At 41.0% G+C, this 18,088-nt stretch overlaps 1 protein-coding gene across 14 annotated transcripts in view; it reads left to right on the forward strand.

The window, feature by feature from the left end:
- The window catches only part of atp8a2 (ATPase phospholipid transporting 8A2), a 47,555-nt gene that overhangs the window by 7,100 nt on the left and 22,367 nt on the right, over positions 1-18,088 (forward strand). For 3 of the 14 annotated variants that reach the window (XR_013652112.1, XM_023950231.2, XM_023950229.2), the window contains 22 exons: positions 1,249-1,426; positions 6,076-6,175; positions 6,693-6,791; positions 6,923-6,968; positions 7,186-7,226; positions 9,556-9,629; positions 9,927-9,996; positions 10,112-10,239; positions 10,574-10,685; positions 11,001-11,169; positions 11,253-11,380; positions 11,471-11,548; positions 11,668-11,756; positions 12,253-12,297; positions 12,464-12,539; positions 12,628-12,816; positions 12,901-12,950; positions 13,040-13,109; positions 13,186-13,270; positions 13,603-13,742; positions 14,776-14,914; positions 15,741-15,805. Coding sequence is in view for 13 of the 14 variants with exons in the window: in XM_023950231.2 (XP_023805999.1) it covers positions 1,249-1,426; positions 6,076-6,175; positions 6,693-6,791; positions 6,923-6,968; positions 7,186-7,226; positions 9,556-9,629; positions 9,927-9,996; positions 10,112-10,239; positions 10,574-10,685; positions 11,001-11,169; positions 11,253-11,380; positions 11,471-11,548; positions 11,668-11,756; positions 12,253-12,297; positions 12,464-12,539; positions 12,628-12,816; positions 12,901-12,950; positions 13,040-13,109; positions 13,186-13,270; positions 13,603-13,742; positions 14,776-14,914; positions 15,741-15,805 (2,171 nt within the window). In the remaining variant the exon portion in view is untranslated. Of the gene's footprint in view, positions 1-250; positions 648-1,248; positions 1,427-6,075; positions 6,176-6,692; positions 6,792-6,922; positions 6,969-7,185; positions 7,227-9,555; positions 9,630-9,926; positions 9,997-10,111; positions 10,240-10,573; positions 10,686-11,000; positions 11,170-11,252; positions 11,381-11,470; positions 11,549-11,667; positions 11,757-12,252; positions 12,298-12,463; positions 12,540-12,627; positions 12,817-12,900; positions 12,951-13,039; positions 13,110-13,185; positions 13,271-13,602; positions 13,743-14,775; positions 14,915-15,740; positions 15,806-18,088 lie in introns of those variants that run through there. The other 11 variants (XM_023950232.2, XM_023950230.2, XM_078938499.1 and 8 more) reach the window with 6 other exon arrangements.

The raw sequence follows: 18,088 nt of genomic DNA on the forward strand, positions 1-18,088 counted from the left end.
TTTTCTTTTTAGGCTCCATCAATTATTCATGTGATTAGTCTGTTTTCTCCAGACTCCCACATCAACAGGAATCACAGATTCTAAAAATATTAGCTTTTTGGTTAAATTATTCTCCAATTATCTTGATTCTATATGGATTTTTGTAAACATGAAGAGGTTGTGTCAGGTTCTGCAGACATGTGGGATTATGAGTACCTCTGTACCAGGTGATGACAAGGTTTGAAAAGCAGAACGTTGGACTTGGAGAGGCATAGTAGGGTGGAAGTGACGTCAAGCGACCTCCCGATGGACGGCTCAGGACCCCAGGGTATCATTTGAGCCATCTGCGCCTCAACCACAAGACCTGAGGCGATATGGGGCTTCTGGCCCTTTAAATCGGAGCCCCGGCATTGCTCGTTTTAGCGCTGAAGCGGCTCCGTATGGCTTCCCCTGCGTGTCTGAGCGCTCCACGGCGAACCGCTCGACATCACAGCATAAGGCAAGTGGGTCGCCTGAGGAAAGGCTCCCTGTGAGCTCAGCCACACCGATGACAGCTTCGGAGCGCGGGGCGACACTGTCTTTTGCCGGGAACGGAAGCTTTCCAACAGGGAAAGCCGGAGGAGGATGAGGAGGAACCCGGGCGTATTGCTGCATGCGTCCTCGCCCAGGTCCGCCGTTGTTGTGGAGTTGCAGCGCTCATTTCTTGTGCTCTCTGATACTTCCCCTCAAAAAACAAATGATTTAATAAAAAAACTGCTGTGCTGGTCACATATTTGAGGGAAAAAATAGCCTCTGGGGCTCACGCGGGGGTGAAGTAGCGGGGATCACGACGCCCGGAGATGACAAAGCCGTGCGCGCAGGCGGAGAGCCGCAGGAGTCTGCAGGAGAACCGCTTTCCTGGATCTACGTACTGGATCTGAGCGCAGTCCTCGCTGGGCTGTGAGCAAGTTTCAGGACGGATAAAAACGTGTTTGTTAGCCATTGTGCACCCCTCAGCAAATCCATTATGTACGCGGGGGGTCCCGGGGGCGTCACGTTGCGCGCGCGTCTGCATTGATTGACTGCACGTGAAGGACGAGGGGTGGAGTGGTGTCTCCACGGGAAGCATCACTTAAGTTAACCGACCCCTCAGCTGCAGCAGACGGCCGCCTCTGGTTGTAGTTGGTTGCTTTTGAGCTGTAAACCACGTCTCCCCTCGTGTGTCCTCCTCTTCCTCCTCCCCCCACCCACCTGTCTGCCTCTCTCTGTCCCCCACTCGACCTCACTCAGCCTCGCCTCTCTCCCATCCATCCAACGGTGCAGGACCCTCTTGCTCGTCCGCCGGGTACCGCAAGGCAGACGATGAGATGTCCGGGACCACTTCCCAGGCGGAACCCATAGACGCCACGGCGCGGACGGTGCTGCTGAACCGGCCGCAGACCACCAAGTTCTGCGACAACCACGTCAGGTACGCACGTGCTTCCAACAACCATTACAATCATTTATTTCACCTTTTGAGGCAGAATGACGCCTTTAAGAACTTTACAGTTTTATAAGTGCCTAGAAAATGAATAATAGTTACATTTTTATTGATTTAATTCAATTTAAACTGGATAAAAACATGTTTTCACTTTAAAAATGTGCATTTTTCCTACAAACTTAACTAATCTTAACTTCATAAATGAGAATGTTTACACTTTTCGTTTGAGTTATTTGTCATAATTGGTAAAAGTGTATTGTTTAAAAGTAAAAGCCATCTGCCGTGCATCTTCATAAGAGCTGATGGGTTATAGTTCATGGTCTGTTTGCAAGTGACCTAAACGATGTTCCAATACTGAATGTTTGCTCACAGGTTTTAGTCCAGTTGAAGGACATTTCTTAGCCTTTTCTGTATTTTACTTTTTTTGTTTTTATACTATGAAGTGCACAGTTTGGACCTCTGAGCTTCATTTTTGGACAAAATGTTTTTATTAATAGCTTCAAAGAGAAAAAGCAATCATTAAATTTAACGATTCTCACCCATCAAATGAATAGATTTTTTAAATATTCAGAGCTATCCCACAGAATTACTGTAACTGCCTTGGAGAAGTGCTTGGTTTACCAACAAGCCTTGCTTAATTAATATGTTCTCATTAATGTTTTAAAGTGCAGGTGGAATTAAAGACACTTACACGTGTTTACATAAATTACAGCAAGCTTTTACCTGCGCCGGTTTGTTTAAAAGTGTGACGGGCCCAAAGTAGCACCCAGGCTAAAAACTGTCTCCTCCGATCCGTCAGGAATTGGTCAGAAATTGTGCTTGTGACTCCGAGACGCATGGCTGCAGGAGTTCACTCGGAGTCGATGGTGCCGCTGAGTGAATCTAAGTGACAAAATCACATTAAACTGTGTGCAGCGTTAATGGATCAAGTTCAAATCCAAGCAGACACGTCTTGACAGTTTTATCATTCCACTTGTATCATTCCACTTGTATGGGCAAAGCAGACACTTTGTGAAGAACACTCATCATTTCTTTGAGCCAAAGAAGTTTAATCTAAATCATGCTGCACAAAGTGATCTTTGGGAGCAAGAGGAAATATTATAACTGTCATAAATGACCGGAAACACTCATCTGGCAAGGCAAGGCAAGGCAAGTTTATTTGTATAGCACAATTCGTACACAATGTAATTCAAGGTGCTTCACAAAACAGAAAAATGCATTAAAATCACAATACATCATAGAAATAATCAACGTAAAATTTACTTTAAAAGAAAAGAAAAAAAAAATTTGAAAATTGATTTAAAAATAAAGGAAGGAAAGGAAAGAAAAGTGCAGATAGGACCTTTCAGTCATATACACGGCTAAACAGAAATGTTTTAAGTCTAGATTTAAACTTGAACACAGAAGAGGCCTGTCTTACGACTTCAGGGAAGCTGTTCCAGATTTTAGCTGCAGAATATTGAAACGCTGATTCCCCTTGTTTAGTTCTGACTCTGGGAATCAACAGGAGGCCGGCCCCTGAGGTCCTGAGAGTACGAGATGTTTCATATGGCACTAACATGTCAGAGATGTGTACAGATCTGTACAAACGCATTTCCCCGCAGATGATACAAAGCAGGTTTTCTGCATAGTCTTTTAATTATCGACACCTATCATCTTTATTGATGCTTTCTAATCTATAACTCAAACAAAAGGTGTATATATATATATATATATATATATATATATATATATATATATATATATATAAATGGTTTAAGATCCAAATTGTCTTAAAAAAAAAACAAGACAAAATTTGGGCTTCATTATTTCATTAAAAGTTATGTTTTGATGTCTGATGACATTCCAAAAGGTGTATTTAACACCCTTTTTACAGCATTCCTGCTTAATTGTGACCTTCTGTTGTTTCTGTTACTCTGCAATGATGCTGTGAGCCTTTTTCCCTCACATTTTGGCCTGTTATGTCACATCAGGGCCCATGTGCACCAACAGTCCTTTTATCAACATCAGCCCAGCTGTCTTCAACATGTGTTATTTTTCTCAGCTGTAGTAATAAGCAGCATGGCAGGGTAAAACCTAGATCCGGTGTTATATTCGTTGACTGGAAACCTCAGTGCCAGTTTGTTGATCTTGATAATCTAGCTTTATCTTTGGAAAAGAGCCAAATCCACTTCTATGGAAGTGGGCTGTCTCCTCTGATTGGATCACATGCAGCGTTTCTTCTCCTTTGTGATGATCGGAGAAGCAGGAGCACTCTGGCTGCAGAATCAAGGCCTTTCATGTTTGTTCTTTCCTGTAACTCTTGGTTTGTTTTAAAGGTTCAATAGGCTCATTGATTTTCCTGAGATTAAAGCCTTGTTGTCTTTATCTAAATGCCCAGCTGACCTCTCCTCCATTTGTCTAGATTTCCACCTCAGTGCTTTCAGGTTTTGTTTTGATGGAACATGAGTTTTAAAACCAAAGTGACCTCCTAATCTTTACAAACTGTATTTCATCCTCCTTCAGTCAGACATTTGCAGAATTTGCCTTTAATGTACAAGAAAAAAGGCTATGTGTACATCAATAAATAAATAGAGCAAAGACCTTAAACAACAGGAGGACTTCACCCCCACGGCTAACAGCTGCTAAAACCAGCAAGCATGTATGAAAAGTAACAGAAAATATATTTTGGTCTTTCTTTGTGAATTAGCAGATAAATGCACTTTTAAAAGAATTAAATTAAATAAACTTTGGAGTAGCAACATTTTGGATTAAGTGTCTTTAAAGACCCACTCCAGTGAAAATTGTGTTTTTGGTGTTTATGACATGTTGTTTGTTGCATTTATCTCATGATAAGGAACATATAAAGAAAATTAATCTTAACATGTCTTTATTCAAATCGCTGTGAATCAGGATTAAAAAACGGCTGTTGGAAAAAGCTTGTAGCAGTGGCTTAGTTACTACAACAGGCAGGCCATGAACTACTTGATCTGCTCCATTCCGGTGCATCCACTTGCAGACAAATAGATCCATGCACGTCCTCCTTTTCCCTGTCTGGTATCTGGCTCAAAACTGTTCGGCTGGATGGCTTTGATATTGCTCGCCGTTTTTGTTACATCGCTAATGTTGGGTGGGGGTGTGAGGGGCTGTAAGCTAGCAGGAATGCGGACAAACAAAGGAATGATGGGAAGTGTTGGCAGGTTTACACCGCGCCAACAATCCGACCCACATCCCAGAAGCGAATTTCTAATGATCACCTGAACTCTGCAGAAATTATGTTTGAGAAAACGACACAAGTTTTTGGATTTTGACTAAAAATGGCATAATTTTTGATTAAAACATCACTTGGAACACTTTTAGAATAGATCAACAATTATTGGAGGGAGAATTAAAGACATGCAGCTTTAAAAAAACAAAAGTAATATCGTTTCTATTTATGATATTACATTTATGATATTGTTCATGTGAGAAGATTTTGAGTTAAAAGCAGCTTTGTGATCATTTCCAAGAAGAGTCTAAACTGTTGTAGACATTTGACAAATGTTATTGTCATTGTTGCATGCACTCTAGGCTCTTAGATTACACAGGCACTCCTGAACTGTCCATTAACCCAAAGCCACTGAAGTCATTACTCTTCACTCAATCCGTGCAGTACAGGGAAAAAAAAGCCTTGACTTGAAGGTTGACTTTATTTTTAGTTTCTGTGAAAGCTCTCGTAGTAGCCACTTGCTATATCGAGGCTAATCAATGCAGCTGTAGATTGGCAGCTTTTGACAGAAAAGCTTTTTTTACGGTTATTTTTGGAATTCTTATTCTGGTTTTAGTGTGCTGGACCAAACACCTTTCTCTATTTATAGGTTTGTTTTGTGTGCAGCCTCTAATGGCTCTGTTTCTCCTGTCTGAGCACAATTTGGACTTTTTTAATAGATTTGTAAGTGCTGCAACGTTTAAACAAACAAACAAAGTGCAGCCTTTAAATTGATGCCCCCCAAAGCATTTTGGGTAAAATATAAATCCTGTACAAATCATTAATGCATGAGCGCCTACATTTATTTTATTTTATTTTCTTGTCCTGTCCAGCAACGGGGCAATCAGGAGTCCAGAGCCTCTTGTAGTGGACAGAGTCTTCTGTTACAAACGGTTATGGGAATTTTAGACACACAAGGAGTATATTCAATAAGCTCCTGTTGTGTTTTGGGCTAAACTTTCTTATTAATAATTATTTTATTAGTTCCTTCTTAGGTTTTTGGCTGGACAGAAGAGGGAGAGTGAAGTGACAGGGGGCAACATATGGTTAAATGAGAAGGGTTTAAAGGGTCACAGAAAGATATACAAAGACAGATGATTCAAAAACCCAAGAAGAACTACAAATAATATCACTAACTGATGTTAATATTTACCAAAGAGTAGACCTTTGTGCATAAAAACACACTCAAACATCTGCATTTAAGGGGGCATTAGATGGGAGGACCCGGGTCCTGTGTGTACACATGCACCCTGCAAGCGGCAGACGTGACCCCCGGTCAAAAGAGGCCCAGGCCTGGCCTCACGCTGCACACAGAGGGATGCACGCAAGCTCCTATTGTCACAAATGCATTTCTTGCCTCATTATTTCATCATAATTCCAAGAATTTATTCATCCCTGTGTTCCTCTGCAGCACCACCAAATATGGGGTTCTCACCTTTCTACCCCGGTTCCTGTATGAGCAGATCAGGCGGGCAGCGAACGCCTTCTTCCTGTTCATTGCACTCATGCAGGTAAAGAAAGCTGTACTCGCACAACAGCAGCTGCCAACACTGTGAGCTGCATCTCTGGTTTCACTTTGATTCTGTAGTCTGTTCAGCTTTTCCATGACTTATCCTGCTGAGTCTGTTGAAAAACTAGCCTTCTTGGGATGTTTATAGTAATTTGTTTCAGGAAAAATCCCCAAAGGAAAAAAATAACACATTTTTAGTTCGTTTTGATGCATTCTGAGCAACAATATACTATACTAAAGTGCTGGAGTGAGACAGAGTATAAACTGATTACGTTGTGTAATCAAATTACCATGTTTTTCCCCTAAACATTGATTCAGCAGAAATTTCTTCACTATATTTCACTATATTTTGGTACATTGATGCTCAAGCATTAAATCTAAATGATCTCCGTGTCAAATCCAGATTAAAATCCAAAGACTTCCTTGTCTAAAACAACTGATAAATATTTCACGAACTGGTCACTCTAAAGGTTACCTCTCCTGTTGTAGTCACCTGTTCAATCTTTCTCCATCATCAGCAAATCCCAGATGTATCCCCCACTGGTCGCTACACCACCCTTGTCCCGCTCATCTTCATCCTCACTGTGGCTGGGATTAAAGAGATCATTGAGGACTATGTGAGTTCAACATCAGTAACAAGATCCAGTTTGCCTCTTGAATCACTTGTAAATCTTTAAAGTAGCAGGTCAGCATAAGGTCACCTAAAAAGGAAACGAAATCTGATGGCCCTCCGTTTGTCTTGTTGCAGAAAAGACACAAAGCCGACAACACAGTAAACAAGAAGAAGACGACAGGTATAGTGAGTGAGCTCGTGAAGGTGCATTGACTGTTTGGGTTTCCATGTGTGCGCCTGCGTCTATTTGCTTGGGTTTTGTTTTCCTTTCATGCCTGGATGAATGGCTGGTGTGTGTCACTCATTGTGTTGCAAGCCACAAAAGTTTAGTGGCCATGAATTCTGCATGAGACGCGCTCTATAGGCTGACTGACGGCTGTGTTGTCCTTGTCTCTTAGTGCTGCGGAGCGGAGCTTGGCAGACGATCATTTGGAAACAGGTATCCCTATCATCACATAGTTCAGCTTTGGCTATCTCATGTTTCACTTGTCTGCTTTTTCTCCTTTCATTGTGTTCATTTGATCACATCAGCAGGAATGACATAACAGAATGAAGAAATCCTCATCAAGCACAAACTGAAATTGAGCTAAAACTTTAGTCACAGCCGCACTTATGGGTGGATACAGGCTGACTGTGGGCAAGAAAATAACCAAACCTGTATAGGGCCTGCACAAAATACTAAGATTGTAGATGGCTCGGTGAGTCAGTAGAACAGTGTCTGGCGCAAGGGCACCATTCGACTCATACGTGATAAGTGCAAGGAACTTACATTAGCCTCACAAATACTTCATGATACACTTACCACATGCACTACAATGGTAGGTTCCATTTTCATGACGTCCCCTAAGGTGGATGCAAGAGCCACAACACACCTGTGCTCCCTTGAAGTTGCGGCCGCTCCGCTCTACGACCCTCCACCGGCTGTCTGTCCATCCATCTTCTTCGGCTCATCCAGGACCGTGTTGCGGGGGCAGCAGTCTAAGCAAAGATGCCCAGACTTCCCTCTCCCCGGCTGCTTCCTCCAGCTCCTCTGGGGGGACCCCGAGGCGTTCCCAGACCCTCCACCCGGTGGGAGATGCCCGGAACATGGCAGGCATCTGGACCAGATGCCCGAGCCACCTCAACTGGCTCCTTTGATTGTGGAGAAGCAGCAGTACTACTCCAAGCTTCTCACCCTTTCTCTAAGGGAGTGCCCAGGCACCCCTCAGAGGAAGCTCATTTCAGCCGCTTGTATCCGGGACCTCATTCTTTCGGTAATGACCCAGAGCTCAAAACCATAGGTGAGTACTGGAACAAGGACCACATCGGACCAGCACAGAGGCCGCACGACGGCAGACGCCGCTCCAATCCGCCTGCCAATCTCAGGCTCAGATCTTCCCTCACTTGTGAATCCCAAGATACTTAAACTCCTCCACCTGGGGCAGGATCACTCCATCCTCTCAGAGAGGGCAAACTACCTTTCTGCGGTCAATCCAAAAACCTCCAGCACCCGTACGGGTCAACACCCCCCCCCCCCCCCCCATTCCACTGCATGTGACTAAGGCTTTAGCTGAGGAATGCTTGTATGTCAGAGTCCAACAATCTATTTCAGTTCAGTGCTTAACTGGTTTCAAAGATTAGTTTTTTCCTGCTGAAGGTCCTGTTTAACTAAACCCAGCTGTGCACAGCCACACTCCATTAGGCTGAATAAAGATCACATTTTTAGGGCTTGTTATGTTGGTGACAAGTGTGCTAAACAGGAATTAGGCTCTGTTGTTGCTGCCTGTGATGACATTTAAGAGAAGTTGTTCCAGCTGCTGTCCCAACCGATTAATGTCTGCTTTTGCTCTAAGAAACTGGTGTATGCTTTCTTTGAAACCCGTTGTATTTCCCATCAATGTTTTTTATTTCTTTACATTTAAATATTTACACTTTTTCCTGTTAATTCCAGTCAAGTTACAAGATTTAGAAATTGTTTTGTTAGTGGGTAAGAGTCTGAAATGTCCTTCAGTTGTAAAAGACAGTTTATCCAATTGCACATAAATAAAAATAAATGTTAGAATTAGCATAAGGAATGCTTTAATCATGTTAAAATGAAAGAAAACAACGACTAATCTTTGTTTATAGATCGATAATGCTGCAGATAAAACCCTCTAGAATTGCATTGCATATACCCCCTGCATGCTGGGATAACCATTTTTTTGCTGCTTCTCCAAAGGGACCAAACCTCCAGAATAATGGGCTTTATTGCTTTGGTCACAGCCGATGTAACATTTGCTGTGCTCTTGCTTGTCCACGTGTTTTTCCACTTAGCAGCTTTCTGAAGAGATTGCACGTCTTTTTACACCTCTCCTATGGGGTTATGGCTTTAAAAGGACTTTTAAAAAACCTCTCTGTGCATACCTGTGTCATGTTTTGTTCTTAAAGGATATATACACTGACAATTTGAATTTATAATATTTACATTTATAACAATTTATTCTATTTATTAATATTAGAAAGTTTCTATCCTGCATCTTGTCTTGAAATGTTAGTGCTTAATTAAACTTTTATCTATCCTAAAGCTGCTCATTTATTCTAATCTCTGTAGTCTAGTCTTGATGCAAACTTGCTGAACTCGCTGTGAAGTCATCAGAAGCTCTTCTCTGTTGTCTTCATTGTTCCTGGTCACTGATTAACCTGACTTCCTGGTTTTTTCTCTCTCAAACCTTTCTGTTTCGCCCCCTGCTCTGACCCCTGGTATCCCCCCCCCCTCTCTTGATGATGCACTGCTGTACTCTGGCCACAAGGTGGCAGTAGGTGACATTGTAAAGGTGACCAATGGCCAGCACCTTCCAGCTGATATGGTTATTGTGTCCTCAAGGTCAGACTTTGTTGTGTGTGTGACTGTGTGCTGTCAATCATAGTTGTTTTCTAATCATTTCCATATAAATGATTTTGATTACTCTTTTTTTTATGAACAATTTAGCCTCTTTAGGACAACTTGTTCTTTTTTTAAATCCTCTTAAAATAATCAACCTAAACTTTTTTTTTTTGTTTTAATGAATCATTTTCTTGATTATATACTTTAGTCAGTCATTAATCTACTTCCTGTCTTTGGTTTGAGGACTAATTTTAAGCTGTTGAGTGTTTTGATGAAGCTCCACCCTCCTCTCCACAGTGAGCCGCAGGCCATGTGCTACACTGAGACCTCTAACCTGGATGGAGAAACCAACCTGAAGATCAGACAGGTGTGACTTTGTTGGCAGGTTCCTGTCTTTTTGAAGGTCCTTCGTCTTCTCTGTCCTCTGTGTGGTCTTTCAGTGAACTTTCAGCTGCTTTCCATGTGGCTCTGTGTTTCTTTAGGGCCTTTCCCTCACGGCTGGTTTTCAGAGTCTGGAGGATTTGATAGTGCTGACTGGTCGTTTGGAGTGTGAAGGGCCCAACAGACACCTTTATGACTTCACTGGTACTCTGCGGTTGGACAGTCAAAAGTGAGTGAGATGCACGCGAAAATCTTTTCTTAGAAATAAAAAGTTTAAAGTACAGAATTATAAATTCTGATCAAACTTCTTGTTTTCACGTGAAAAGTAAAAGGAAAAAAATATATAAAATACTTTTTATGACCACCTAGGATGATCAGATAAGATAGGATAATCAGAATATGTGTAAGCAGACCATTAGAAATGTCACTGAAAAAAGTACTTTTTTAAAATAAATAAAACTTACATTAGAATGTAAGGCAAATAATGGAGAAGTTTAGGAAATGCCATAAAAATACATGCAACCCAAATGTTTAAAACTATTTCCTCACCATTTTTCCAACAGTCCTGCACCCCTGGGTCCAGACCAGGTGTTACTTCGTGGTGCTCAACTCAGAAACACCCAGTGGGTGGTGGGAATTGTTGTCTACACTGGCCATGACTCTAAACTAATGCAGGTAAAGCCTGTTCTAAGGCTTTAAAATCCTTTAAAATGGCAAAATCTAGTTATTTAAGTGCCTAAAATGCTAAATGACTTTTGAGGCTTTTGTAATATTCTTTCTATTTATATTTTTGGTCTCAGTTGTCTAAATTAGAATTTTTTTTTGAACACATTTAGATTTTGGAGGTTTTTTTATTGGGTTATTAAAACCTGTATATTTAAATCCTATTAACTTTTTTATTTTTTTTTAAACAAAGGAAGCCGTTTGCAATTCAGCAGCATGGCTGTTATTATTTATCTTTTCTTGTTTAATGACTTTTTCACCTCCTAGAACTCCACCAAGGCTCCGCTGAAACGCTCCAACGTGGAACGTGTGACAAACATGCAGATCCTGGTTCTGTTTGGTATCCTGCTGGTCATGGCATTGGTCAGCTCTGTGGGTGCAGCCATCTGGAACAAAGTTCACACAAAGGCAGCTTGCTGGTACCTGTCCCCAGCAGGTGAGCACACACACAGATGAAGAACAACAGGAAACATGCAGGGTTGCAGTTTCTTAACGAGGACATTCTGTGTTTGATATCAGACGACATCTCGACCAATTTTGCATACAACCTGCTGACGTTCATCATCCTCTACAACAACCTGATCCCCATCAGCCTGCTGGTCACGCTGGAGGTGGTGAAGTTTATACAGGCGCTCTTCATCAACTGGGTGCGAAGAGTCTTTGTTCCAAATTTGTATTTTTTACAAACACAATCCATAGGCTCAATTTTTCACTAAGCTGCTTCGTTTTTTCCACAGGATGTGGAGATGTACTATTCAGAGACGGACACCGCAGCCATGGCTCGAACATCCAATCTTAATGAAGAACTGGGCCAGGTGAGTTCCTCATCCTCCTCAGTACTGCTGGCTGCAGAGAAGGAAACTGATGTACTCAACAAAGACTTTATTTTTTATAAAATTCCTGACACAAATCCTATTTTCTGTCTATTTTTCAGGTGAAATACCTGTTTTCTGACAAAACAGGAACTCTGACGTGTAACATCATGCACTTTAAAAAGTGCACAATTGCAGGAATCACCTATGGGTCAGTGTTCTTTTGATTCGCTTCTAGACCCACTCTAATGAAAATTGTCTTTTGGGGTTTTTTAATATGTTTTTGTGGCATTTTTCTCATGAGACAAGACATCCAATAGCATATCTGAATATTTGTTAATTCAAAATTTGTGAATCAGGAGCATATGCAAAAATGTCCTTAGAAAAATCTTGTAGGTGTGACGTAGGTGCTACACCTTGATTATGATTATGTCGTTTTTTTGGCGGAAAACGACATAATCGTAATTAAAAGACCACTCTGACCACTTTGACAATAGATCAAAAGATGATCTGAGTGGGACTTTAAACAAGACATACTGTATATGACAACTGAAGGCTCACACATTCTTTTTGTACTTTAGTTTTTCGGTTTACTCTTGTTGAAGTTCTATAGTTTAGGCTGGTTTTGTATGCAGAAGTAAAGAAAGAGACCTTGTAGCGTTTTATTTTTATCTCTTCTGCTTTTACCTTTCTTTTTGCATCTGCAGCCACTTCCCTGATCTTGACTGTGATCGTTCGATGGAAGACTTCAGGTGAGTAAACTGCTTCTTTCATCCATCTGTATCTTCACTTTAATCTCTGCTTTATTAAATATACAATGGGTCATAACAATGAAGCAGAGTCTTTAATCAGTCTTTTTTTTTTTTTATTAATTCCACATTTGAATGAAATCTTTTCCTTCCATTTTTTTACTGTCAGTAATTTGCCGTCCAACAGCCACAACTCCACAGAGTTTGACGACCCGGCCCTCATTCAAAACATTGAGAAGAACCATGTAGGTCTTTAATCAGTGAATTAGTTGATTAAAACCAGGTAGAATCTGCAGGTAAATTTCTGGTTTTGTGTGTTTTTAAATTTTCCAGCCCACATCACCGCAGATCTGTGAGTTTTTGACGATGATGGCAGTGTGCCACACTGTGGTACCAGAGAGGGAGGACAACCAGATCATCTACCAAGCATCCTCACCAGATGAAGGAGCGCTGGTCAAAGGTGCCAAGGGACTTGGCTTTGTCTTCACAGCGAGGACCCCACATTCAGTCATTATAGAAGCTGTGAGTGTTTGCAGCATCCAACCCCCACCACCAAGAGTCCCGGCTGCTTTTTAAGCTGATGCTGACATTTTCTGCATATTTCAGAGAGGGAAAGAGATGACCTACGAACTACTTAATGTGCTAGAGTTTTCCAGGTAAGCCTATGTGTGGTTTCTCAGCAGTTTAATGAGGATGGATTAAAATAAACAATGTGCTGAAGCAGGAACCATTGCTTCTTTCACAGTAACCGTAAGCGCATGTCTGTCGTGGTGAGGACCCCCAACGGGAGGCTGCGGCTGTATTGCAAAGGAGCCGTAAGTTTACATCAGCCTTGATTCTAGTACTAATGCTCGCTGCATATGACAGTGCAGAATGTCTCCTCTTTTTCAGGACAATGTTATTTTTGAGCGCTTACATGAAGCATCACAATACAAAGAGTTAACGATTGCACACCTGGAACAGTTTGCTACTGAAGGTAAGAAAATAAGGCAGAGGTGCAAAGCTATGTTTGTTTTTAGTCTTAGCTGCTTATTAATCCATTTTTACAAACACAAAGTCTAGTTGTGCTTTTGCTTGTTTAAATGTTTAATGGTTTTTTTAGGCATTTGTTAATTTTTTTTAGCTTTCCACATTTCTTTTCAACTTTATAGGTCCAATTAGTACTCATAACTTTTCCTAAATGTAGGTTAGAAGGATAAATGTCTTTATTTCAACTTTTAAATGAAAAAACATAACCTTCCCTTAAAAAGCTGTATCTTCATGTTTTTTTGAGAACATTATTTTTTTCCCATTTTTTTGCCGACTCAGGCTTAAGGACGCTGTGCTTTGCGTATGTGGACCTGGAGGAGGGCACCTATCAGGAGTGGCTGAAGGAATACAACAGTGCCAGCACTGTGATCAAAGATCGGGCGCAGAAACTGGAGGAGTGTTATGAACTCCTCGAAAAGGTAAAACAAACAAAACATATTTCGGTCTTTAATTCTATGCATTGGTGTCCCGTAAACATGCAGGAAATGCAATATGAAGCTCTTAAAGTGTCAGTGAAACATCTTAAGTTCACAACCTGACGTAATGTACATGTTTTCAAGCTAGTTTATTGTTAAATGTTGGGTGATAATTAATTTACTATTAATTTTTTTTATAAAAAAGATAAAAAGAAACGTTAAAAAAAGATGTCATAAAAAATTGTGGGAATTAAGAAGGCAGTTTTCTTCACAGTTGTATATATTTTACTCTTTTTTTCTTTTTTCAAATTTAGACACTTTCTTTAGTTGCCAGTAGGTGGCAGAGTGACTTTACTATTTCCATCCTCTGTTCCAGGGTATTATCATTATAACTAGTTAGAAATTTAACTAGATCTAATAATCTCAGTGAAATTAATTAGATTTTTTTTAAATTAAATGTTCTTCTTGGTCTATGTTGGCTCAAAAAGTAGAAACATAGATGGAGCAAATACTTAAGCAAAATGATTCCTTATCTGTGGAAACCAAAGATATGAAAAAAATGGGGTTGGGGCGAAAAAAGTATGTGAAGAGAAATGAAAAAAGAGGAAACGAGACGAGGAGGAGGTGATCTCTGACTGGGAGACCATAAGGGTAATTGCCTGCCTCAGCCTGCCAAAAGCCCCATAAAACCTGAAGTCAACAGCACAGCCGTGTTACCTCGTGTGTTTCTGTCCGTCTGTCTAATAATGTGCATTTAAATACTAAACAAATTGAAGCAAGGCTGAAAAAAGTAATGGGTTACTTCTTGGCGCCTTGGAACAAACATTTAAAATGGGCCACTTATCCAACTGAGGTGAACCCGTTGGCATCGCTCCCCTCCCAAATTCAATTTGTGTGATGTTCACAGAAGACCCCTCTAAGTCTGGTGATGCCTTGGCCTAATATAATTTCTTGTAATTTTGTGAATTTTTACTAGTTTTTCTGTGATGTTTGGCTGTCATCTAATTACCTGTCATTATCTGGTCCTCTGTTGCAGAACCTGATGCTGCTGGGGGCCACGGCCATCGAGGACCGTCTCCAGGCCGGGGTGCCAGAAACCATCGCCACTCTGATGAAGGCCGACATCAAGATCTGGGTTCTAACGGGAGACAAGCAGGAAACGGCCATCAACATAGGTGAAAAAACACTTCAGCTTCATAGTGGGCGGAATGCAGATTTACAGACTCTGTGCACAGAATCAGATTCAAATAAACTAAGAGGTTAGAATAATATGGACTTCAATATGTAAAAAAAATGGCCAGTGTAGTCAGTATGCAGGGAGGATGTACAAAAAGTTGATGTGTAAGGTGTAACTGAGCTTCATTTTAAAACAGGAGCGTTGTCAGACGCAATCCCATACCGTTGACTGTATATGAGAACTGGATTGAGTGAGTGTGACGTCCCCCGTAGAAAATGGCTTCAAGTATATTCAATGCCATTTTTTTTGCAATATGGACTCTGTCGTGTTGCAGCCAGAGGTTGGTCGGACTCATCTTTTCCATGGCAACCACTTTCACCAATCAGGAAGGAACCTGACCACATGGATTTACTGAGACATCTGATTGTCCAGTTTATAACTTGAATAACTTTGGACTGTAGAAAAAATAGAATGGAAAATGGAAAAAAAATGAGAATTTCTAGGAAGATGTTAAAAAAAGGTAGCAGAGCTTGAATGTTTATTCTGACAGATACAATGAGTATTAGCTCTTTATTTCTAAATAGAAGTGTATGGGATTTTGGAACGCCATGGGGGGAGGGGCCAGTTTTCATATACAGCCAATGCCACACATGTACGGCAGCATTTCTTTGTCATCGGCCAGGACAGAGGGATTCAGGAAAAAGTGTTCAATAAAGGATTTTAGATTTACAGCTCTTCATGGGACATTTTTTTCCACACGTTTTGTGTTTAAGTAAATCGAATCCGTCCCTTATCCTCTGCCTCCCACCTTTTTTGTTTCTCAGGTTACTCCTGTCGTCTGGTGACACACGGCATGTCCCTCATCATTGTCAACGAGGACTCTCTGGATGTGAGTAGATGTTTCTGTGGGTCCCTGCCCCAGGGAGGAGGTTAGGGGGCGGGGCTTTGAGTAGGTTACCGTGAGAACTTGGGTGTGGTTTTGCAACCAGGTTGGTGGGTGGGGCTCTTTGTGTGGTCGCAGGTGCAGATGATTAAAGTCTCTGATGTCCCCTTTAGAGAAGTGCCTTTAAAAAGATTGTGTCCTGTAAAAAAAAAAGGCTCTCAGAGCATTTTTACTCGTTTCAGCTTCACGTCTGTTTAGGTTCTGTGGGCTCCTCTTAGAGAAAGAACTGAAACTTTCCTTGTTTTTGCTCCCAATTTTTGTTCTGTGCATCCAAGCTTCATGTGTTGTTGCTTTAACTAAGCCACTGCTGATTGCTGTCATGCGCCTTCAAGTCTTGCACGCAATTTCCTGGAAACATTTTTTTCTGCTCACGTTTTCTGAAGTTGTTTATGTGAGCGATGCTGGAGATTACGCCTAGTAAATGTCCTGCATTGTGTTCCACTGTCAGTTTCAAGGCCCAAAGCGTGTATTAAACATAAATGCAGAGAAGCTTATGTATTTCTCGCTGCACAGCTGGTGGGTGTCGGGAACCTGAGCTTGTACATTAATTACGTTTGTCTACAGCAGGACCAGCGTGATCCTGGATCTGGTTAATGGGGGATCTAATTTAAGAAGGCTTTAACTGGATTTTTTAAGGTTAACGGTTCTAGTGAATTGACTTCATGTGAACTTTCACACCTATCAAAGGTTGCCCGACGGTTCTCGGTCAGTATGCATGGACACGCAGACTCTGCATAAATGAAGTTAGACAGGGTGAATATTTAGCTCTCGGCTCATTAATGTACTTTAGACTAACAGTTAGCTGTTAAGGAAGCACAACAGTGTGAAAACTGTTGGAAATGCTCCATTAAGCAGATCATTCTGAATACAGTTTTCACATTTTTGCTGTTTGTGTGAGATTAATTACAGTTCAAAGTATGCTATAGGGTAATGTAATCACCAGGGAACATTTACTTTGAATACATGATTATAAGCAAAGATCTTTGTTTTGTACGGTGGCCCTGAAAGTCCAAATCATATCAACAAATCACTCAATGCAGAAACGTATTAAAGGTCACAATGACCCATAAAAAAAGCTAAAAAAATTATGAAAAGCATTACATTTTAGAAATAAATACAAAATTCCAGAAACCAAAACGTTGAAGCCATTTCGGTATAGTTATTTCTACAAATCAAAAGGTGAACAAACGTTATCATCCAATCAATGACATCCCATAATACCCATTATCTACCCTTTCCGGTTTGTTATTTTGTTTCATTTTTTAACCTTTCATTTTGATTTTTGGGAAATAGTTTTTGTTTTCCGAAACACTTTTTTAAAAATTTTGTGTTATTGTGTCTTTGTTGTGATTTTAATTATGTTTTTGCATTGAGTGGTTTGTTGGATGTGATTTGTGAAAGTGCTGAACAAGTGTGTAGCTTCCAGATGTAGCAGAGTCTACAGCTGGTTTACACAACCAAAACAGTAGACTTTTTTTGTCTTTTCACGCTGCAGCAACACAATCCAGGTAAAGGTGGAAGACGAAAAGTGACTCCCACTTATCTCACTCTAAACGGGGTCTTTGTCATTACTGTAAATGGCTCCAAGGTGTCTCCTATAGATAACTATATGTAATCCAGAGTTTAAATTTGGAGGTGTGGCGTTCTGTCTGTGCAGCTATGGTCGGGTCAGATGTAGATGAAAGCCACTCGTACATAGCTCAACGCCTATCTATCATGCACTTAAAATAACTCTGCCTCTCCACGCGTGTGTGTGCCAGTCTGTAAGTCCAACCTGCGCATGAGTGGAAACAGAAGCTGCTTATCAAAACCTCAGCGCTGGCCTTCCTTGTTTTCAGTTTGCGAGACTGAGTATGTGTCAGAAGATGAAAGCTCCTACCGTTACGTCTGCTTTTATAATTCCTTCTGGACAGATTTAGTCAAATTTTGCCAGAAACGTTTGCATTCAATTCCACAATTCCTCTTTTTGCCTCCATCAGAGCTTTTTTGTAGTGCATTCAGAATGCATGCAGCAGATGCAGCTGCTCCTTCTGGACCAAGCCATCCTCTCTTCCGTGGCATCTTCACACCATTACCTCTTCAAACCCACCCCCCTTAGAGACAGGAAAAATGCACAATAAATGGAGCGTTAGAAACGACAAAAACAAGGAACTAAACATGTGTGTTTATGTATTTGGAAACACAAGAATGTGTTTGTGAATAAAGCAGGGGAAGTGTTTATTGTACTTC

The sequence above is a fragment of the Oryzias latipes genome, chromosome 20 (assembly GCF_053564925.1).
Source record: "Oryzias latipes strain Hd-rR chromosome 20, Olatipes_Hd-rR_3.1".
NCBI lineage: Eukaryota > Metazoa > Chordata > Actinopteri > Beloniformes > Adrianichthyidae > Oryzias > Oryzias latipes.